Source organism: Elephas maximus, chromosome 6 (assembly GCF_024166365.1).
Source record: "Elephas maximus indicus isolate mEleMax1 chromosome 6, mEleMax1 primary haplotype, whole genome shotgun sequence".
Lineage (NCBI taxonomy): Eukaryota > Metazoa > Chordata > Mammalia > Proboscidea > Elephantidae > Elephas > Elephas maximus.
In genome coordinates this window covers 27,338,164-27,361,861 of record NC_064824.1, presented here as the reverse complement: position 1 = coordinate 27,361,861, position 23,698 = coordinate 27,338,164, and the positions used below count along the sequence as shown (strand labels likewise).

The following is a 23,698-nucleotide window of genomic DNA, read 5'->3' as shown; positions in this document are numbered from 1 at the left end:
TGGGTTGCAACTAGTCAGAAAAGCAGATACTACCATAGAACCTCCCAACCCCCTTCAAATTATCCTCCTTTTCTGTCTTATTTTTCCTTGCTCCCTTCATTCAGTCTTTTATTCATTCATTTGCTCATTCACTCATTTATTCATTCAGTATTTACTGAGCCCTTATTATGTGCTAGATACTGTCCTAAGTGCTGGGGCTTACCCTCTAGAAATAAAGATGTATTAGTAAAGTACATAGTATATTAAACATGATTAGGAGAAAAGTCATGTAGGAAGGGGGATAGGAAGCAGATATTTGGGAAGTCTCCAAGGGGTGTGTCACTAATGCTCTTGGACACTGTCTTCTCCTGTGCTGACCCAGCATTGGGGGCTGCTGTGGCCACCAGGACAGCATAAAGATACAGGGAAACCAAGCCCATGGCTGGGTTCAGTCCAGCAACCATCTCCTACCCATGGTGCTGCTGAAGTCAGGCCAAGCCCTCGCACCCTTCACTGAAGCCTGTCGAAGGCTCCAGGGGAGATCCCAGATGCCGTGAGGCTGGGCTGCATTCTGCCACCTGGTGCCACATGCTGCTGGGTCTGAGAGATTTCTATAAAATGCCTCCCTTAGTTTATATTTTTTAATTCTATTAATTTGTAATTACAGATGCAATCCATGAGTGTAGTTCCATTGTAAAACATACAAGTATCACAAATAAACAAAAACTGCTTCCTGACTATGGCCTATCCCTAAAGAGACTCGCCTGTCTCAGTGGGACCACTCTATTAGATTTCACGTAGAGATACAACTGCACACACTTAGATTATGTACACACACATCCCTACAGACTCACTTTGAGTACATACTGTATTGCCTTGTGTTTTTCTTACATAAACTGTTGTTCACTGCCATCACATCTGCCCCCGACTCATGGTGACCCCATGCACAACAGAATAAAACGCTGCCAGTCCCATACCATGCCCATGATCGGTTGCTGATCAGACCGTTGTGATCCATAGGTTTTTATTTGCTTATTTTTGAAAGTAGATCTCCAGTCCTTTCTTCCTAGTCCACCTTAGTCTGGAAACTCCACTGAAACCTGTTCAGTATCATAACTTGCAAGCCCCCACTGACAGATGGGTGGTGATTGCGTATAAGGTAATTGGCCAGGGATCGAACCCTGGTCTCCCACATGGAACCGCCATAAATGAAATACTTAAACATCATTCTGGAACTTCATCTTTTCACTCATTGGGAAGGAATCTTCCAGAACTCTGCGCTTACCTTTTAACGCTTCTTAACATCCCATAGTTTAAAGGTAACTTTTTCCTATAAAGAAGTGTGTTTTGTTTTGAGGAGTAAATGTGGAGATACAGAACTGTTGGATTTGTACATTTTTAATTTTTATAGCTCCATCCAAGTTGCTCTTATGCCAATTTGTGCTCCCCCTCAGCAGTCTGTGAGAGGGCTTGCTCTGGTTTTCTCACAGCCTCTTCTCCCGCAGGCTCACCTGAGCTTGTGGCGGCTGGGTTTAAGGAAAAGTAGAGAGACAAAAGTACCCCTTCCCTGTGACCCTGACGCGTGGGCTTTGGAGCAGCCCTTTCTAGCTGGCTCTCTTCCTGAGGGTGTGTTCATTCCCAGGCCCCCTCTGGTGGAAACAGCTAGAAGGACTTGTGGTACACTTGGAAAGAGAAGCCGTTTGATAAAAGGTTCTTTGGGGGCAATGTTTCTTTCAGAAGGTTAAAAGCGGGGAGGGGAGTGCTTTAGTCTCATGGTTCTAATTTCAAATGAAAAAAAGGGGGCTGTAGTTTTTTTATCGACTCCACAGCAGTTGGTTTTTGTCCTGTGCCCCCACCCTGTACCCTTCCCTAGAGATAACCACTGTGATTTCTTTCTTGTGTACTCTTCCAGATATGTTTTATGAGTATGTATAAAAAAATTTTTTTTTAATTTTTTATTTTTTTTTATACAAAATATATATGTGTGGGGGGGTGGGTTACAATTAAGTTTACTCAAAAAATTTTTTGTCTTTGGTTCCTAGGAGACAACCTCTAAAACCTTGGAATTTTCTCAGTGACTGAAGTTCCCTGGATGAGGGCTATAGGGTCACTATGAATCAAAATCAACTCGACAGCAATGGATTTGGTTTTGGTTTTGGTTTTTTTCATATAGTACCCTTACTGTACAACCTAGCAATTGCCTTGCTAGGCATTTGGATTGGGGGGAGGGAGGGCAGACCACACCTGACCTAACAGGTTATGCTCAGGTAGAGGCTGGCCAGGCCAGAAAGACCCACCATGTGATATCGCCTGAACTCAGGGAAGGGGGCATAATTCGATCAATCTTGCCAACTTAAAAGAATTTTTAAAAAACCAAACCCATTGCTGTCAAGTCAATTACGACTTATAGTGACCCTATAGGACAGAGTAGAACTGCTCCATAGGGTTTCCGAGGAGCAGCTGGTGGATTTGAATTGCCAACCTTTTGATTAGCGTAACAAGCCATAACTGTTAACCACTGCACCACCATAGCCCCAACTAAAGCAGCCCCAATAAAGGCTCTAGACTCGGAAGCTCCATGGGCTTCCTGGTTGGTGGTAGACATCGATGCAGGTGGGAAGGTAGTGTGCCCCTGTTTGGATGTGGCAGCTCTGCATGGGCAACCCTCCCAGGCCTCACCCTATGCATCTCTTCACCTGTATACTTTTTGCTATATAAGCCTCTAATCAGAAGTACAGTGCTTTCTGTGAGTTTTGTGAGCCATTCTAGTGAGTTCTCAAACCCAAGGGCGTAGTAGGAGCCAGCAGGTCAGAAATGAGGGGGCCCTGGCATCTGAAGTCGTAGGGAGACTTGGCAGTCTGGAGGACTGTGTGACCTAGATCTGGTGACAGGGTCAGGGGAGGAAGTGCTGCCTGGACAGCTGCTGCGAGTTGAATTAGAATAGATTGCACTGACCTGAGACTGATTTGATTATTATATTTGGTGTCAGTGGAGTAGGATTTGATTTTCCGCACAGCGTGTATAACCTTCCCTTTTTCCCACATGGAAGCACGTTAAACCATGCTATGCAGTGTCATAAGAGTGGTTAAGGGCATAAATTCTAATGCCAGCCTTCCTGGGTTCAAATCCCAGCTGTACCACATATTACCTGTGTGACCCCTAAGCAAATTAGTTAACCTCTCCCTGCCTCAGTTTCTCCACTTGCAAAATGCACATTACCCCGAGAGCTATTATGATGATTAAATAAGTTAATATTTGTAAAGGTCTTAGAACAGCGTTTGGAAAACTGTAAGAGGCCAAGGAGTCAAGGGAGGGAGGGAGAGTCTACCTGTACATTGTTTTTAACAAAATATCCTGGAGCTTGTTGCTCACTGATTTGCAGCTGCAGAGCGTCCACTGTGTGGATGAGCCACCGAGCATTTAGCCAGTCCCCTCCTGCTGGAGAGTGCGATTGTCCATTCTTCTGCTACTACAAACTGCTCTGCGATGAATAGCCTTGAATATAGTCATTTCGCACGTGTATAATTCATAGAGGTGGAATTGCTGGGTCAAAGAGTGTGTGCATTTGTAATGTCGATAGCTATCATCACATTGCCTTCTAGAATTTATACTGCTTTATACTCTTAACTGACAATGTGTGAGAGGGCCTGTTTCCTAAGAGTTAAGAACGTTTAGGTGCTAATAAACTTTTCATAGTCTTTTTTTTTTTTTTAACTTCAAAGGATCTAACTTTATTTTTTTTTTTAATTTTATTGTGCTTTAGGTGAAAGTTCACAGCTCAAGTTAATTTCTCATTCAAAAACTTAAACACATATTATTTTGTGACATTGGTTGCAATCCCTGCAATGTGACAGCACTCTCCCCCTTTCCATCCCGGGTTCCCTGTGTCCATTCGTCCAGTTTCTGTCCCTTCCTGCCTTCTTGCCTTGCTTTTGTACAGGAGTTGCCCGTTTCATCTCATATATTTGATGGAACTAAGAAGCATGTTCTTCATGCCTGTTATTTTTTGTTTTATAGGCCTGACTAATCTTTATCTGAAAACTGGGCTTCGGGAGTGGTTTCAGTTTTGGGTTAGCAGAGTGTCTGGGGGCCATAGTCTTGGGAATTCCTCCAGTCTCTGTCAGACTACTAGGTCTGGACTTTATCTGTGAGTTTGCATTTTGTTCTACATTTTTCTCTGGCATTGTCTGGGACCTTCTGTTGTGATCCCTGTCGGAGCAGTTGGTGGTGGTAGCCTGCCATCATCTAGTTCTTGGCCCAGCTGGTGGAGTCTCTGGTTCATGTGGTTCCTTAGTCCTTTGGGCTAATATTTTCCTTATGTCTTTGTTTTTTTTCATTCTCCTTTGCTTCGTATGGGATGGTACGAAAAGATGTATCTTAGATGGATGCTCACAAACTTTTAAGAATCCAGATGCTGCTCACCAAGTGGGATGTAGAACATTTTCTTTATGAACTATGTTATGCCAATTGACCTAGATGTCCTTTGAGACTATAGTCTCCAGCCCCCAACCCCAGCAACTTGGTCCCTCAAGGTGTTTGGGTGTGTCTAGGAAACTTCCATGCCTTTGCTTTGGTCAAGTTGTGCTGACTTTCCCTATATTGTGTGTCAACTTTACCTTGACCAAAGTTGACACTTGTCTACTATCTAGTTAGTGATTTCCTTTCCCCCTCCCTCCCTACCCTCATAACTATCAAAAGGTTTTTTGTGTTTTTTTTTTCCTGTGTGTAAACCTTTTCTTGAGTTCTTATAATAGCGGTCTCATGCAATATTTGTCCTTTTGTGACTTATTTCACTCAGCATAATGCCTTCCAGATTCATTCATGTTGTGAGATGTTTTGCAGATTCATGATGATGAGCATTTAGGATTTTCCATCTTTTTGCTATTGTGAATAGGGCTGCAATGAATAAACCTGTTGCCGTCTAGTCAATTTCGACTCATAGCAACCCTACAGGACAGAGTAGAACTGCCCCCCGTAGGGTTTCCAAGGAGCACCTGGTGGATAGCAGCTGTAGCTCTTAACAACTATGCCACCAGGATTTCCAGCTGCGGTGAATATGGGTGTGCATATGTTTATTCATGAGATGGTTCTTATTTCTCTATAGTATATTCCTAGAAGTGGGATTGCCAGATGGTATGGTATTTCTATTTCTAGATTTTTAAGGAAGTGCCATATTCGTTTTTCAAAGTGGTATAAACATTTTGCACTGCTACCAGCAGTGCATAAGGGTTCCATTTTCTCCACAGCCTCTCCAGCATTTGTTATTTTCTGTTGTTGTGATTCGTGTCAGTAATGTTGAGGTGAGATGGTATCTCATTTTTCTGATTTGCAGTTCTCTAATGGAAACCCTACGGGACAGTTCTACTCTCCTATAGGGTCACTATGAGTTGGAGAGGACTTGACGGCAGTCTGTTTGGTTTTGGTTTTTTGAATGGCTAATGACCACGAGCATTTCATCACGTATCTTTTAGCCACCTGAATGTCTTCTTGGGTGAAGTGTCTGTTCATATCTTTTGCCCATTTTAATTGGCTATTTGTTCTTGAGGTGTTGAAGTATTTCATAGACTTTAGAGATTAGACCCTTGTTAGAAAATTTTTTCCCAGTGTGTAGTTTCTCTTTTTACTCTTTTGCTGAATTCTTTTGATGAACATTAAGTGTTTTAATTTTTAGGAGCTCCCAGTTGTCTAGTTTCTCTTCTGGTCTTTGTGCATTGTTAGTTATGGTTTTTATACTATTTATGCCATGTATTAGGGCCCCTGGCATTGTCCCATGATCTTTATCATTTTAGATTTTGTATTTAGGTTTTTTGGAGTTAGTTTTTTTGTATAGTGTGAGGTATGGATCTTGATTCATTTTTTTTTACAGATGGACATCCAGTTATGCCAGTACCATTTGTTAAAGAGACTGTCTTTTCCCATTTAACAGACTTTGACCCTTTTTCAAATATCTGGGTTCTCAATTCTGTTCCATTGGTCTATGCATCTGCTATACCAATACCATGATGTTTTGACTACAGTGGCTGTGTAATAATGTTCTAAGATCAGGTAGTGTGACGCCTCCCACTTTTCTTCTTCTTCTTCAGTCATGCTTTACTTTTCCAGGGCCTCTTCCCTTTCCATATAAACTTTGCGATTTTTTTTCTCCCTCTTGTTAAAGAACGTTGTTGAAATTTGGATGGGGATTGCATTTTGTATCTGTAGATCGCTTTGGGTGGTATTGACATTTTCACAATGTTGAGTCTTATCCATAAACATGGTATGTTTTTCACTTACATGGGTTTCTTTTAGTTCCTTGCAGTAATGTTTTGTAGTTTTCTTTGTATAGGTCCTTTACGTCCCTGTTTAGATTTATTGCTAAATATTTTTTCTTCTTGGGGGCTATTGTAGAGGAATCCAACTGATTTTTGTATGTTAATCTTGTGTTCTGCTACTTCGCTGAAATATTCTTATTAGTTCCAGTAGCTTTCTTGTGGATTCTTTGGGGTTTTCCATCTATAAGGCATATCATCTGCAAATAGGGATAGTTTTACCTCTTCCTTACCAGCTAGGATGCCCTTTACTTCTTGCCATAATGCTCTAGCTGGGACATCCAGCAAGATGTTGAATAAGAGGGGTGATAAAGAAAATCCTTGTCTGGGTCCCGTTATCACAAGGAATGGTTTCAGTATCTCTCTGTTGAGAATGATGTTGGCTGTTGTTTTTATATAAATGCCCTTTATTATGTCAAAGAATTTCCTTCTATTCCTATTTTGCTTAGAGTTTTTGTCAGGAATAGGTGTGGGACTTTGTCAAATGCCTTTTCTGCATCAATTGATATGATCATGTGATTCTTCTGTTTATGTGGTGGATTACATTGATTGATTTTCTAATGTTGGATCATCCCTGCATACCTGGTATGAATCCCACTTGGTCATGATGTATTATTATTATTATTTTGATATGCTGTTGAATTCTGTTGGCTAGAGTTTTTTGCATTTATGTTAATGAGAGATATTGGTCTATAGTTTTCTTTTTTTGTGATGTTTTTGCCTGGCTTTGGTATCAGGGTTATGCTGGCTTCATAGAATGAATTTGAGAGTATTCCTTCTTTTCCATGCACTGAAATAGTTTGAGTAGTATTGTTGTGAGCTCTTCTCTGAATGTTTGGTAGAATTTTCTAGTGAGGCCATCCAGGCCAGGGCTTTTTTTGTTGTTGGGAGTTTTTTTGTTGTTTTTTTTTTTTAATTACCTCTTCAATATCTTCTTTTGTTATGGGTCCGTTTTCATTTTTCTACCTCAGTTTGTATTAGTTTAGGTAGGTAGGTAAAAAAAAAGAAATTAAATTTGTCCATTTCCTCTAGGTCCTCAAGTTTACTGGAGTACAGTTTTTCATAGTATTCTGTTATGATCCTTTTCAGTTGGGTCTGTTGTGATATCACCTGTCTCATTTCTTATTCGGATTATTTGCTTCCTCTCTGGTTTTTCTTTTGTCAGTTTGGCCAGTGGTTTGTCGATTTTGTTGATCTTTTCACAGAACCAAGTTTTGGTCTTGTTAATTCTTTCTATTGTTTATCTATTCTCTATTTATTTCTGCCCTGATCTTAATTATTTCCTTTATTCTGGTAACTGAGGGCTTCTTTTGCTGTACTCTTTCTATTTGTTTGAGTTGTAGGGTCAGTGTTTTGATTTTGGCCTTTTTTTTTCTTTCTTTCTTTTTTGATGTGTACATTTATTGGTATAAACTGACCTCTAAACACTGCTTTTGCTGTGTCCCAAAGGTTTTGGTAAGATGTGTTTTCAGTTTCATTTGAGTCTATGAATTTTTTTTATTCCATCCTTGATTTCTTCTATTACCCAGAAGTTTTTAAGAAAAGGTGCTGTTCAGTTTCCATGTGTTTGACTTTTTTCTTACAGTTTCTGTTTTGATTTCTACCTTTATTGCATTATGATCAGAGAAGATGCCTTGTATTGTTTCCATGCTTTGGGTTTTGTTAAGGCTTACATTGTGGCCTATAATGTGGCCTATTCCAGAGAGTGATCCACGTGCACTGGAAAAGAATGTATATTTTGCTGCTTTTGGGTGGAGTGTGTTCTGTATATGTCTGTGAGATTTAGTTGTTTGATTGTGGTATTTAGATCTTCTGTATCTTTACTGAGTTTCTTTCTAGATGTTCTGTCCTTCACTAAAAGTGTGTTGAAGCCTACTACTATTATTGTGGAACTATTTCTCTTTTCAGTGCTGTTAGAGTTTATGTATTTTGGAGCCCTGTCATTGTATGCATATGTATTTATTATGGTTATGTCCTCCTGGCGTAGTGACCCTTGAATCCTTATATAGTGTTTTTCCTTATCCTTTATGGTGGATTTTGCTTTAAACTCTATTTTATCCAAGATTAATATTGCCATGCCTGCTCTTTTGTTTAATGTTTGCTTGATATATATTTTTCCATCCTTTGAGTTTTAGTTTGTCTTTCTGTCTAAGGTACATCTCTTGTAGGCAGCATATAGATGGATAGTGTTTATTTCTCCATTCTGCCACTCTCTGTACTGGTACATTTAGGCCATTTACGTTCAGTGTAATTATTGATAAGGTATGAGTTTCCTGTTGTTTTGTTGTTGTGTATATATATATATATATATAGTGTATGTGTGTGTGATGTTGATGGTTTCTTTGAGCTGTTTAATTTTATGTGCTGAGTTTGTTTATGGATTTTCTTTTTCTTTCATTATTGTTGATTTTGTGTTCACTGAGACTTTTTTATTTTTGTGGGTAGGTTTGTTAGCTTTCTTTGTGGTTACCTGGAAATTTACCTTTATTTTTCTAAGTTTAAAATAGTCTGTTATTACTTAATATCATCTTGACTTCCTCTGCATATGGAAGTTCTTTGACTACAGTGTTTATTCCCTCCTTTTGTTTTGACTTTTTCATCGTTTGTATATTGACATCTCTGGTTCCCTATTTTCAGCCTTTTATCTTTGTTTTATTTTTGTGAATTCCTTATCCGGGTTGGTGTCTGGTTGATCTGTCCTGTGTCCTAGTCTTGGATTGTTGTCTAATGTTGTTGGCTCTCTAACCAGAGGACTCACTTCAATATTTCTTGTAATTTTGGTTTGGTTTTTACATATTCCCTTAATTTCTGTTTATCTGGAAATGACCTAATTTTGCCATCATATTTGAGAGACAATTTTGCTGGATATATAATTCCTGACTGGCAATATTTTTCCTTCAAGACTTTATATATATCACCCCATTACCTTCTTGCCTGCATGGTTTCTGCTGAGTAATCAGAGCTTAGTCTTATTGGTTCTCCATTGTCGGTGATTTTTCATTTTATCCTAGCTGCTCTCAGATCTCTTTTTTTGTCTTTGGTTTTGGCAAGTTTTATTATGATATGTCTTGGTGACTTTCTTTTGGGGTCTGTCTTATATGGGGTTTGTTGAACTTCTTGGATAGATAGCTTCTCACCTTTCATGATATTAAGGAAGTTTTCTGCCAGCAAATCTTCAACAACTCTGTGTTTTCAGTTTTCCCCTCTTCCCACCCCATTCTGGAACTCCAATCACTTGTGGGTTTTTCCTCTTGATAGTATCCCACATAATTCTTAGGCTTTCTTCATTCTTTTTTCTGATTTTCCTCAAACAAATTGCTGCCAAGGTATTTATCTTCCATCTAATTCTGACTTCCATTATCTCATGCTCCTATGACCTTCTATTGAATTGTCTTATTCTAAAATTTTATTGTTAATTTTTTGGATTTCTTGTTGCTGTTTCTGTGTGGTTTCTAGTAGTCTATTTATTCTGTTGTTTTGTTCTTGTACTGTTTTCCTGAATTCTTGTATAGCTTTGCCTGTGTGTTCCTCATTTGGTCTGTTTTCGCTAATCTCCTTCTTGATCTCTGATACCTCTGTATATTAGTCTTTTGACTTCTTTATCAGGTAGTCCCATTGCCTTATTTACCTCTGGAAGGTTTCCTTGTTCTTTATTTTGGTTGCTTGCTGGAGCCATCTTGTTCCGCTTCTTAATGTGATTTCATATTGACTGTTGTCTCTGAGGCATCAAGAAGTTAACGTGTTTATCTATTGTATGTTTGTTTACTGCATCCTGATTTTTTGTTGTTTTGTTTTGATATATCCAAGTAGGCTTGGGATGTGTGCTACTGGAGTTATTAATCTGGCCATGTTGAAGCTCTCACCTTCTGTCTCTACATTGGTGGGGCAGCTACTCAGTATGTGTGCCCAGGAGTCTGTTCAGTGTTTTTGTGGGGCTGCTGAGGATGTAGGTGGAGTTTTTGGTGAGGTGATGAATGTGTCCTGCTGGTCATGTGGCCGTGGGTGCAAGGGGTGTTCTCCCTGGTCATTGGTTTGGATGTTATATATGTGTTCCACCACTTGGCGGTTGGTCAAGGTGTAGGTGCCTTGGTCGTTGGTCACCAAGTGTGTGGTGCAGAGATTCTCACCTACAGTCCTGGGTAGGCAGGGCTGCATGGGGGTGTTTGGAGCAGTCACAGGTCTCTGGTTGCAGTAGGGGGCAATGTGGGGGGGGGGGGGCAATATATGGGGCTGTCAGCTTCGCAGATGTAAGGTATGCCCCTGTCCACTAGAACACATAGTTGAGGGGAGAGGGGGATGCAGCTGGTCCTTGAGTACCCGGTGCTGTTGACTAGAGAGATTGGGGGGGCACCACTGGTTCCCAGCCTCCTGCTGTGAGTGGCTGGCTGGAGTGGGTTGACTCAAATGCTACAGATCTTCAGCTCCCGCTTGGCTACTTCAGATTCAAATGGACTTCAGCTGGGAGCCCTGCCCACTTTCTCCTAATGAGAGCATGCTTTGCTGGATTGACCAGCAAGGCACTGGTGTGGGTGATCAGCACTGGAAGCCTATACACCCCTTATGCCAGGGGCTGACTAACGGGCAAGCACCTCAGGCTGGGCCAAGAGCTGCAGGCTTAGAGGGCAGTGTTGACTGTTATGCTTGGCTGCTTCCAGTGAAAATGGGAACTCTGCTCATCTTATGCCAATGTGTAGGTGCTATGCTGAGTGAGCCAGCTAGACACCAGTGCAGGTGACTGCAGGCCCATGGATCCCCGTGCCCATGGCTGGGTGGAGGGGCGTGTGCCTCTGAACCAGGGTCACAAGTTCCTGGCTTAGAGGACGTGGCTGGGTAGATGCTGCCAGACTGTTGTCAGAGCGGGGAGGGGGATGGATGAGGTGGAGAGCGTGCTCCTTGGCCTGGGGAGCTCTGCTGGGGGTAGGGCTTTGTCATGCACAGTGGGTTGGGAGTGTACACTCAACTTTCACATATCTGGTGTCACTCCTGTTTGGTTCTGGAGATACATGCAGAGTCACGCCTGCTTAGCTGCACCAGATGGTGTGGATTTCAACTTGGGATGCTGCTGCTTCCCTCAGTATGTCCATGCTGTGCAGATTCATCTAGCAGGACACCAGTGACCTGTAATTCCCCATTTCCACTGCTTTTTTTTTTTTTTAATTTTTATTGTGCTTTAAGTGAAAGTTTACAAATCAAGTCAGTCTCTCACACAAAAACTTACATACACCTTGCTACATGTTCCCAATTGCTCTCCCCCTAATGAGACAGCCCGCTCCCTCCCTCCAATCTCTCTTTTCATGCCCATTTCACCAGCTTCTAACCCCCTCTACCCTCTCATTTCCTCTCCAGGCAGGAGATGCCAACATAGTCTCAAGTGTCCACCTGATCCAAGAAGCTCATTCCTCATCAACATCCCTTTCCATCCCATTGTCCAGTCCAATCCGTCTGAAGAGTTGGCTTTGGGAATGGTTCCTGTCCTGGGCCAACAGAAGGTCTGGGGGCCATGACCACCAGGGTTCTTCTAGCCTCAGTCAGACCATAAAGTCTGGTCTTTTTACGAGAATTTGGGGTCTGCATCCCACTGCTCTCCTGCTTCCTCAGGGCTTCTCTGTTGTATTCCCCGTGAGGGCAGTCATCAGTTGTAGCCAGGCACCATCTAGTTCATTTCCACTGTTTTTCAATTGTCTCCCCTCTTAGTCCGGTTCTTCAGCTTTGTCCTTTGATGCTTAGGGTTTCTAGATTGTCATATATATCCGATATTGTTTTTTCAGGTCTTTACTATAGGGTCGCTACGAGTCAGAATTGACTCAATGGCACTGGGTTTTGGGGGTTGTTGTGAAAGAGACAACACAAAGTGTCTGACTACTCCTCTCTCTCAAGGTAGTTTTAATTTGCATTTCTCTTTATTACGATGGAGGGTGAGCATCTTTTCATGTACTTCAAAGCCCTTTATATTTCCTTTTCTGTAAATTGTCTTGATCATTTGCTGTCCCCATTTTTCTAATGAGTTATGATTCTTCCTGATTTATAGGACAATTTTACCTATTAAGGACATTTGCTCTTTGTGATTTCAGTTGCAAACATTTTTCCCAATATTTCATTTTTGTGATTTTTATCAGAGATTTGTGTTTTTATTTCTGCATAATTTAATTCATCAATCTTTCCTTTAATGGCTTTTGGGTATTATTGAAAACCGTTCACTAATCTTAAATTATAAATCTCCTAAGGTTCCAAAATTTCTTTTAGTACTTCTTTGGTTTTTAGTTTAACATTTAAATCCGAGATCTACTTGGAGTTAATCCTCGTAAGCATGTAACTGATGGTAAATACTCCTGAGTCCCCATTTTATTTCCTTTCAGTCTTATTCTGCACATGTCTGGCTCTTGGGTCCTTCATGTTCTCTTCTATGGCTTCTTAAGCAGTTCTAGTTCACAGGCTACTGTGACTTCCTTGTGCTTAAACTCATGGGCATGTGAGATATTCAGTCATGTCCTCCTTTCAGAGAAATTCTCTATTTCCCAAGACCACTTCCTGGTTCTCCCTGGACTTCCTCCCCATCCTACCTGGTTAGGAGTCCAGAAGAATGTTCCAGAATATTGTTCTTTACATGAGGCCCTGGGAGAGGTGGTTTGTCTCCATATCTTTGCAGACTCTAAATGGTCAGCCTTTCTGCCCAGCCTTACCCCCCGACCCCCGCCAGCCCTCCCGCCCCCCCAGCCCCACCCCATGTCTCTGTAAGGCAGTTTTACCTGGGTTATCACCACCAGTTTAAATTCAGTCAAAAGAACGAGTAAAACGTCTTTCTCTTCTCTCAAAGCCCTTTATAATCTTGAATTTCCAATGACACCCTAGTGGCAAAGTGGTGAAGAACGCAGCTGTTAACCAAAAGGTCAGCAGTTCAAATTCACCAGATGCTTCTTAGAAACCCTATGGGGCAGTTCTACTTTGTTCTATAGGGTCATTATGAGTCAGAATCAACTCAACAGCAACGGGCTTTTTTTGTTTTTTAAATGAGAAATCTATATAACTGGATGACACCCTATATCATGTTGTTAGGTGCCATCAAGTCAGTTCTCACTCATAATGATCCTAAGTACAACAGAACGAAACACTGCCCAGTCCTGCATCATCCTCACAATTGTTATTATCCTTGAGACCATTGTTGTAGCCACTGTATCAATCCATCTCACTGAGCATCTTTCTTTTTTGCTGACCCTCTACTTTATCAAGCAGGGTGTCCTTCTCCAGGGACCAGTCCCTCCTGATGACATGTCCAAAGTATGTAAGACAAAGTCTTGCCATCCTTGCTGCTAAGGAGCATTCTGGCTGTACTTCTTCCAAGACAGATTTGTTCATTCTTCAGAAAGTCCATGGTATATTCAGTATTCTTCACCAACACCATAATTCAAAGGCATCAATTCTTCTTTAGTCTTCCTTCCTCACTGTCCAGCTTTCACATGCATATGAGGTGACTGAAAATACCATGGCTTGGGTCAGGAGCACCTTACTCCTGAAAGTGATATCTTTGCTTTTCAACATTTTAAAGAGGTCTTTTGCAACAGATTTACCCAATGCAATGCATCTTTTGATTTCTTGGCTGCTGTTTCCATGGGCATTGATTGATTGTGAATCCAAGTAAAATGAAATCCTTGACAACATCAATCATTTCTCCGTTTACCATGATGTTGCTTATTGGTCCAGTAGTGAGGATTCTTGTTTTCTTTATGTTGAGATGTAATCCATACTGAAGGCTGTGGTCTTTGATCTTCATCAGCAAGTGCTTCAAGTCCTCCTTCAGCATGCAAGGTTGTGTCATCTGCATATTGCAGAATGTTAATGAGTCTCCCTCCAATCGTGATGTCTCCTTCTTCATATAGCCCAGCTTCTTGGATTATTTGCTCCACATACACATTGAATAAGTATGAGGAAAGGATACAACCCTGACACACACCTTTCCTGATTTTAAACCATGCATATGCCCTTGTCCTGTACTAATGACTACCTCTTGGTCTATGTGCAGGTTCTGCTTGAGCCCAAGTAAGTGTTCTGGCAATTCCCATTCTTCACAATGTTATCCATAATTTATTATGATCTACATAGCTGAATGCCTTTGCACAGTCAATAAAACACAGGTAACCACCGTTCTGGTATTCTGTGTTTTCAGCCAGGATACATGTGACATCAGCAATGACAGCCCTCATTCATTCCATGTCCTCTTCTGAATCCAGCTTGAATTTCTGGCCGTTCCCTGTTGATGTACCGCTGCAACCACTTTTTAATGATCTTGAGCAAAATTTTACTTGCATGTGATATTGTTTGATAATTTCCTTATTCAGTTGGATCACCTTTCTTTGGAATGGGCACAACTATGAATCTCTCCCAGTTGGTCAAGTAGCTGTCTTCCAGATTTTTTGGCATAGGTTAGTGCTTTCAGTGCTGCAGCCATTTGCCGGAACATCTCTATTGGTATTCTGTCAGTTCCTGGAGCCTAGTTTTTCACCCAATGCCTTCAGTGTAGCTGGGACTTCTTCCTTCAGTACCTTCAGTTCTTGATCATACGTTACCTCTTGAAATTGTTGAATGTCAACCAGTTATTTTTGGTACAGCGACTCTGTTTATCCCTTCCATATTCTTTTGCTGTTTCCTGTACTGTTTAATATTTCCCCCATAGAAACCTTTCAATATTGCAACTTGAGGCTTGAATTTTCTCTTTAGTTCTTTCCACTTGAGAAATGTCAAGCGTGTTCTTCCCTTTTGGTTTCCCAACTCTAGGTGTTTGCACATTATAATACTTTGTCTTCTCAAGCCCCCCTTTGAAATCTTTTGCTCACCTCTTTTACTTCATCATTTCTTCCTTTCACTTTAGCTACTCTACATTCAAGAGGAAGTTTCAGAGACTCTTCAGTCACCTATTTTGGTCTTTTCTTTCCTGTCTTTTTAATGACCTTTTTGCCTTTTTTATGCATGATGTCCTTGATGTCACTCCACAACTTTGGTCATCAGTCATCACTGTTTAATAAGTCAAATTTATTCTTGAGATGGTCTCTAAATGCAGATGGACTATACTCAAGGTCATACATTGGCTCTTGTGGACTTGTTTTAATTTTCTTCAACTTGAGCTTGCATATGAGCAATCAGTGGTCTTCTCCACAGTTGGCTCCTGGCCTTGTTCTAATGATATTGAGCTTTTCCATTGTCTCTTTCCACAGATGTAGTCAGTTTGATTCCTGTGTATTCCATCTTGCAAAGTTCACGTGTATAGTCAGCATTTATGTTGGTGAAAAAAGGGCATTTGCAGTGAAGAAGCCATTGGTCTTACAAAATTCTATCATGCAACCTCTGGCATCATTTCTATCACCAAGGCTGTATTTTCCAACTACTGTTCCTTCTTATTCCCACTTTCACATTCCAATCTCCTGTAATTATCAATGCATCTTGATTGCATGTTTGATCAATTTCAGACTGCAGAAGGTGGTAACAATCTTCAGTTTTCTCATCTTTGGCATTAGTGGTTGGTGCGCAATAGTAATATTAACTGGTCTTTGTAGGCATATGGATATTACCCTGTCACTGACAGCATTGTGCTTCAGGATAGATCTTGAAATGTTCTTTTTGACGATGAATGCAACACCATTCCTCTTCAATTTGTCATTCCCGGCATACTACCATATGATTGTTTGATTCACAATGGCTAATACGAGTTCATTTCAGCTCACTAACACCTAGGCTATCTATGTTTATGCACTCCATTTCATTTTTGATGACTTCCAATTTTCCTAGATTCCTACTTCGTACCTTCCAATCGTATTATTAACGGATGTTTGCAGATGTTCTCATTTTGAACATAGTCCTTAGAAATCAAACAATGTCCCCTTCCCCTCTAGACTTGGGCTTTATCTTCCAGACAAGTCACCTTTCAGGACTTTCTAACAGTGTTAGAAAATCGATCCTTCCAAAGTTGCGGTTATAGAAAAGAATGACATGAAATTGCATGTTTTAATGTAAATCTAAAGTGCTTACCACCTCCCACTTGAAGTTTTAGGCAGTTCAATTCTTTACTTTTCCACAGTACCCAAAGCAGCAATTCTCAAAGGAGAGGAGCGGCCCAAACCAAAGGATATCCGCCTACACGCACCTGCCGGGAATCAAGAGTCTAAGGAGCCCTGGCTGGTGGAATGTATTAGATCCCTCAGTTGTGCTGGGCAGAAACCAGGCTGAAACCATTCACGTCTATGTCTGAGTTTTAATGTTAAATATTGCTATTTGTCAAAAAAAAAAATTTATTGATACAAAATAAAACAGCTCCCCATGACACACATCAAAAGCTATCTTTGATGATGCAGCATAAAGCCAAAAAAAAATTGTTGCAGTTGGCTCTTTGCCATACAGTAATACAGAATTGACAGCATGAAGCCCAGGTGTTGGGATCAAATTCCAACTCCCCCACTTTCTAGTTGTGTGACCTTGGGCAAATTATTGAACCTCTCTGGCTGGCTCTCAGGCTCCCCATCTGTAAAATGGGATGACCAGGTGACTTCCTTGTAGAGTTGTTGTAGATGGTAAATAGCTAGTACACACTGCGGCCCTTAGAATAGTGCCTGGCATATAGGAAAGCACTCAGTATGCTTGTGGTGAGCTTCCGTCAAGTTGGTTCTGACCTTACGTATAACAGAACAAAACGTTCCCCTTAATATGCCATCTTCTTGATTGTTGGTATGAGTCCATTATTGCAGCTGTTTAAGTAAGCTTAGCTATTATTTGAATTGAGTATCAAACTTCCAGCTATAAGAAGACAAATGGCAATCTGACAATCTGAGACACCTTAATTTGGTGACAGGGAGTCCCTGGGTGGCACAAATAGTTAAGCACTTGACTACTAACCAAAAAAGTTGGTAGCCTGAATCTACCCAGAGGTGTCCTGGAAGAAAGGCCTGGTGATCTGCTTACAAAATTTCACAGCCTTGAAAACTGTGTGGCACAGTTCTACTCTGTAGCACATGGTAACCATGAGTGAGAATCGACTTGACAGTAAGTGGTTTGGTTTAGATGACTTTAAAACAGTCCTGCAGTCTTGCAGAGCGGCTTCCTTCTGTGGCCAAACAGTGCACGGTATTGAATGCCAGCTTTGTGGTGACCACTTTCTAAGCACAAAACTTCCGTGACAAAAAAAACTGAACTGGGTACTCTGCCAACCAGGCCTCCTTCACCCAAACTCAGTGGGCCCTTCAAACCTGGGAAAGATCAGGGCTACTTCAGAAGGGAATTTGGTCTTTCAGAATATTCCTCGATTTGATATACATGTATTTGAGACCCACAGCTCTGTCATCACTTACATATTAATAATAGAGATACAATCTAGAAACTCAGTTGTGGTCCTCCCTGGCATTACAGAGTCTGAACCAAAATATATATATATGTATGTGTGTGTGTATACACACACTAATAACTGGAAAGGTCTGTGGTAGTGCACGGTGTGAACTCTGGCTTAAAAAACTAGACTTTGATTTTAACAGCTGTTTATTCTTTGGTACAGTAGCTGATACTGGCACCCAGAATAGCTTGGGGAACAACTTTGGTGAAATGATGACTGTCTCCTTCACTATGTGTATATATATATATATACTGTTTCTTGTGCTTTTCGGGGGGCTCCACAAAATACCCCAGAGCACCTCCCTGGCTTGTAGGAGGAGTGAGGAAACACTGTGAATTTGGGCTCAGAGAGACAGCTGACTTTGACCAGCGCATGCTAACCCAGCTCCTTTGGGTCTGTGTTGCAGGAATCATGTACCGCAAGTCATGTGCGTCGTCCGCGGCCTGCCTCATCGCCTCCGCCGGGTACCAGTCCTTCTGCTCCCCGGGGAAACTGAACTCAGTGTGCATCAGTTGCTGCAATACCCCACTCTGCAACGGGCCCCGGCCCAAGAAAAGGGGCAGTTCTGCCACGGCCCTGAGGCCAGAGCTCCCCACCACCATCCTGCTCCTCAAACTAGCCCACTCCTTGGTGCACTGCTGAAGCCGACGGAGACCCCCAGCCAGCCGCTCCTGCGTCGTTCTCCTGGCCCTCGCGCGCCCCCTCTGGCCATCCCTGTATTCTGGGGTAGGGAGGAGTCTGTGTCCTCTTTCTTTTTTGTTTCTTTGAGAATAATGAAAGAGCTCAGTGTCAAACATTTTTGTAAGCTCTGAATAAATTCAGTCTGACTGAGTTTTCAGTGTGTACATGAAGAAACAGGGTGGAGCAGAAGTTCACCCTCGACAGTGTAATCAAAGTCAAGGTCAGTCTGCCGGAATCTGCCCTCAGAAGACAGTAAGGTAGACACCACCTGCCTTTTCCAAGTCCCCCAGCTTCCATTCCCGTCCCTGATGGGGCTCCGGTTCATTCTGTCACTGCTGCGTGCGGGTGCTTTTGCCTGTGAGCGGGGGAGGGCTGGTTACCACGCAGGGCTTCCTCACTTGACATTCACACTTCATGCTCCTGGAGACCATTCTCTGCAGTAGAGTTGGCTTCTGCAGCGGCCTCCGCTGGTTGTGTCTCGGAGCTGGGCTCTAGCGAATTGAGACTCAACTGCGGGGGCTTAGGGTCAGCCTTAGCCTCACTCTGGAAAGTGGTTAAGAAAACCTTATTAGTTCTCCTAGCAGATGAGTGGCGCCACGAGGACGTGAAGATCAGCGGGCGGGCGGAGCGGGCGCTGTCGGCGGGGGCGCGCAGCCGCCTCTCGTGGTTGGCGTGCTGCAGTGTCAGGTGACAGCGCAGCACCTGGACGAAGACGCTGCGGAACTGCTGCGAGGACACGTTGTACAGCAGCGGGTTGACCACCGAGCTGAGGTAGAAGAAGGTGTCTGCAAAGGGCAGCAGGATCATGTACGCCCGGAAGTAGGCCTTGGTCCAGTCCTGCTTGGGTTTGGCCGCAGCCAGGATCCTGCGAATCTGGTTTGGCATCCAGCACACGGCTAACGTCACCACGATCAGCCCTGAGCAGGGAAGAGGGAGAGAGAGAGGAATGGCATGAGAACCAAAAGAGAAAGGAAAAAAAATGTATATATATATATTTAGTCCCTCGGTTCTGTGCTTACTGGCCAGGAAATAGTACCAATTTCTCAATGTTGTGCTTGACTGCTTCTTTTGCCACTAGCAAAAAAAAAAAGAAATTTAACACTATTTCTAGACCCGGGCAGTTGCCTGTGTTAAAGACCATTAAATGCTTTAGACAGTTTATTTATACCTGTTGATGCCTGTTAATTTCAAGAATGTTCTCACTGATGTTTGTGTATCCACCAAGCATTTTATTGGTCCATAAATCTGGTTTTATCTTTTTGTCTTAAAGAAATATATACAGGCTAGCCATATTAAACAGTATTTGTAGAATGTCTGCATAAAGAAGGCCTGATGCTATTTTCGAGTCAAAGGGAAGTACTGCCCTTTGGTGACAACGAGGTGCGTTTAATTGCACTGATGCTTCGTTGAGTTTCAGGGGAAGCAAGATCAGGAATAGCCTGTCACAGAGAATGCTTTTTGGACACACATGTGCTGGGCGGGTCCACCTGTATTTATGATGTGTGTATCTGCAATGGCACCTGCTTCTTTTCACATGCTTTTAGATAGACCATCTCTTCCACCCTTGTGGGGAAAAAAAAATTATCCAAAAGCAATTTGGAAAATATAAAACTTCCTTCAACTTGGTCTTAGGTTTCAGTCAGTAATGTGTTTACTCCCTTCCCAGCACAGAGCCACAGGGTCAGCAGCCCAGAAAAACAGCAGACCCTAGACAAGAGAGTACAGCCGAAATGCTCCTTACAAGTGAGGATGGTGAGACTTCGCCTTGCTTACTTTGGACACGTCATCAGGAACGACCAACGGCTAGAAAAAGACATGGTGTTTGGTAATGTAGAGGGTGAGTGAGAATGAGGGAAACCCTCCAGGAGATGGATTGACATGGTGGCTGCAACAATGAGCTCAGCCATTGTGAGGATGCTGTAAGACTGAGCAATGTTTTGTTCTGTTATACAGTGAAAGCCAGAACCTGTGTAAGATGGAAACCTGTCAGAGAAGGAAAATTTAAATATTTTTCACCAAAATGAATGGTAGAAAAGTGTTAAAACTATACACTCAGTCAAAGACAGGAAACTTGCACGACTCAGAAAACCAAGACAGTCCCCTCAAGTTCCAGCTCTCACAGGCTTCACTTTATACATGAAGTTGCCATGAATTGGAGCCGACTCAGTAGCACCTAACAACAAAGAGAGGAGAAACCCTTCTGTAGTCTCCCTCTGCACATCAAATTTGCCTTCATGTACATTTGTTCGCATTCCAGCTTACACGATTGTCACTTTTTTGATGAACTTCTGACAGAGAAAAAGATGTTACGAAGGCCACAGCAACAACTGATCCCTCTGGGGCCCTGACTACAGTAACAGAACAGCAAGGAGGGAAGATGAGGGACCTGCTGAGCATTTGCTTCCGCCCTGTGGGGAGCCAAAATGTAAGCTCCCCTTTGGAAAATTTAGAAAGGGTCCCTCCGCCCCCATCAACCTTGCATAATACAACATTCACGTTTTCAAACCTGATTTTCTCAGAAGCCACAGGGAAGCAATTGTTGGCAATGATCCCTTCCTGCCTCTAATCGATGGTAAATATTTCATTGATAAATGCTCCAGGGGAAACAGCCATGTTTAGGCGTCCAGGGTTGGCACTCCAGCACCCATTCGCCTGGGCATCCCTGGACCAGGGTGGAGGGGCCCTGGGCATGTGCTCTGGCACCAAAAGAGCCCAGCTCCTCCAACAACAAATCCTTAACAAATCCTAGCCGTCAGCAAGAAGGGCCTCAGAAATGCACCTCAGGCCAAGCTTGAAGTTCAAACCAATGCGCTTATTCCTCTGCTTTGAATTTGCTGCCCTGAGAACCTTTAGTAAATCTAAAAATAAAATCGGCCAAGTAAAATATTGATCTGATGAAAAGGTAAAAAATCACTTTAAGTCAAGAGTGTATTCTGAATCACCTAGTTATAGCTGCTGGATGGGAACAAAAATCAACCTTTTACTGCCTTTTTTTTTTTTAAATAAAAGCTTGCATAGGAAATAGGGATTTTTTTTTCCCACTGTTTTGAGCAGAGCTGGTGCTTCCAGGCACCTGTGCTATTCCAAGTTTGTCCTTAAATTACTGCTCCTCATTTCCATCCGATGCAGCTCTGACTGAGAGGTACATCTCATTAATTGTGAAGGAGCTGGGACACTTAACCATACTGAGGGAAGCCACTCATCTTCACAAGGTTGCAGAGAACAAGTACAGCCATCCTCATCTGATGACTTATTTCTCAGAATATGGAAAGGGAACACGCAGCTTTAGATATGTGCTGTGATACGCTGTGGGAGACTGTACTTCAGGCAGTGAAAACCTAGAGAGGTGATGAGAACTGGCTTGTACTTGCCACAGGCTGAACACAGCACAGCCATTATGGCCAGGGGAGGCAAGGCAATGAGAAAAGAAGGCTGAGTTGTGGGGCAAGGGGAGAGAATTGATCAAATTGCTTTTTTTTCCTGTCTTGTTTTTGCTTCTAGTTCTCTTGTTTACCCAACCGTTGTCCCTGGGTGGCCCAAAAGGTTTGCACTTGACTGCTACCCTAAAGGTTGGAAGTTTGAACCTACCCAGTAACACTGTGGAAGAAAGGTGCTTCTTCTAATGCCTCCAGAAAGATCACAGCCAAGAAAACCTTCTGGAGCAATTTTATTCTGTAACACATGGGGTTGCCATGAGTCAGAATTGATGCAATGGCAGTGGTTTGGGTTATTGTTCTCTGTTAACCTCGCCCCCTTTGCCAGTCACCAGTTGTCCCTAACCAATCATTCCATCAAAAGAAGTGGTGTTCAGTAAAAGTTAAGATCCAGCATCCTGGTAGGAGGCAAGGCATGGGTGCGGACAAAGAGTTGAAGACTGTTTTGTAGTTTGGGCCAGGATAGCATTCTTCCTGGAAGATTGAAATGAGCTGAAGTAAGTAAATGGGAGGTAGTTCAAGCCTGAACACATAGCAGAAGATGGGGAACCGGACCAGAGATGCTTCAAGGGTGAGGGAAAACAGAAAGCTCAACATGCTGGGTGTAGAAGTAGGTAGATAAGATAGCAGATACAAACAGAGAACAAAGTAGACAAGGACCTTGGTTAGAAATGGGCAGGGGTTAAAAAAAAAAATGCATCTGACAGGTCTTGAGATACAACCAAGAAAAAATGCAGAATATTGATTGAGTTTTCCCTATGCCACTTTCTGTGCTAAGCACCCTCTGTTAACTTCTCATGCATTTTTCACTCCTGACAACAACCTGGTGAGATTGGAACCACTACTGACTCATTTTACAGATGAGGAAGTTGAGGCTCAGAGAAGGTTAGTTGTCCAAATGGAAGAGCTAGCATACATGCTTGCCTGACTCCAAAAAATCCATGATCTGTATTTTTTCCCCCCAAAGACCCAATATTTTCTATTTCTCCTCTTTTTCACTTTGAGAAACAGAAAATGCGAACAAGAAAGTAACCATTAACCATAACTCCACCACTTAAAAAGGGCGGAAAGCAGTGGTGCTCAATAGAAATAAAATGTAAGCCACATCCGTAATTTTGAGTAGCCACGTTAAAAAGGTAAAAAGAAACACTCAAAGTATTCTCATTTCAACATGCAATCAATATAAAAATCGTTGGGATGTTTTACCTGTTTTTCATACCAAGTGTGTCTTTTACCCTTAGAGCATACCTCAGTTGGGACCTTTGGCCAGAGGCTACTGTATTGGACAGGGAAGACTGAAGTAATCATAGTCCTTCATCAAAGTAGCAAGCCCCCCTTTTTCCTCTCCTTGCCGCTCCCTAGACTGCCCCCTTTCAAGCCATGTGCCCAGAAAGCCATGTCAAAGCCACAAAGCTCCCACGTAGCCTGTATTTATCATCCTGTGATTTTGACAATCCAACCAAGGCTGATCCTGACCGCATTTCTGCGTATGCATTCTCATCTATAGCATAGAGGGGGTTTATCTAGTCTTTTTGTATAAAGCCTTCCGTATAAGGCAGCTCCAAATTACTTAAAACTTAAATAATTCTAAAAGCATAAGGATACCTCTCTCATTCTAAACCTTGCCTAGCCATTTGGGAAATCCGCAGATTGGGCAAACTCTCTGGTTGTTTAGAAAATACTTCCTTCACCTCAACTGAAGGTGGAAAAAATGGTTGCTGACTTTCTACCTGTGCTTTGTCTTAGAAAAATGGCGAGGTGTGTGCCCAAGAGCAATCTAACAGAGGTTGTCATCTCAGGGGAGTAAAAGTAGACCCCTTGTAAAATTTGTCATTTTATAATGACAAGAAATTGCTCATTTCTGCATTGAAAAAAAACTGTTCTTTATTTTAGATGTTGTTGCAGTGAATAAGGAAACCCTGGTGGCA

General features: G+C 42.2%; 2 protein-coding genes across 4 annotated transcripts in view; one reads left to right on the top strand and one right to left on the bottom strand.

The window, feature by feature from the left end:
- LYPD1 (LY6/PLAUR domain containing 1) overlaps positions 1-18,297 on the top strand; it is a 47,731-nt gene extending 29,434 nt beyond the window's left edge. For both annotated transcript variants that reach the window (XM_049889209.1, XM_049889208.1), the window contains one exon: positions 18,062-18,297. In XM_049889209.1, coding sequence (XP_049745166.1) covers positions 18,062-18,297 — 236 coding nt within the window. The remainder of the gene's footprint in view (positions 1-18,061) is intronic.
- A 418-nt stretch (positions 18,298-18,715) lies between these two features.
- The window catches only part of GPR39 (G protein-coupled receptor 39), a 248,310-nt gene continuing 243,327 nt past the window's right edge, over positions 18,716-23,698 (bottom strand). For both annotated transcript variants that reach the window (XM_049889207.1, XM_049889206.1), the window contains exon 3: positions 18,716-19,253. In XM_049889207.1, the coding sequence (XP_049745164.1) occupies positions 18,742-19,253 (512 nt within the window). In that variant the 3' untranslated portion in view covers positions 18,716-18,741. The remainder of the gene's footprint in view (positions 19,254-23,698) is intronic.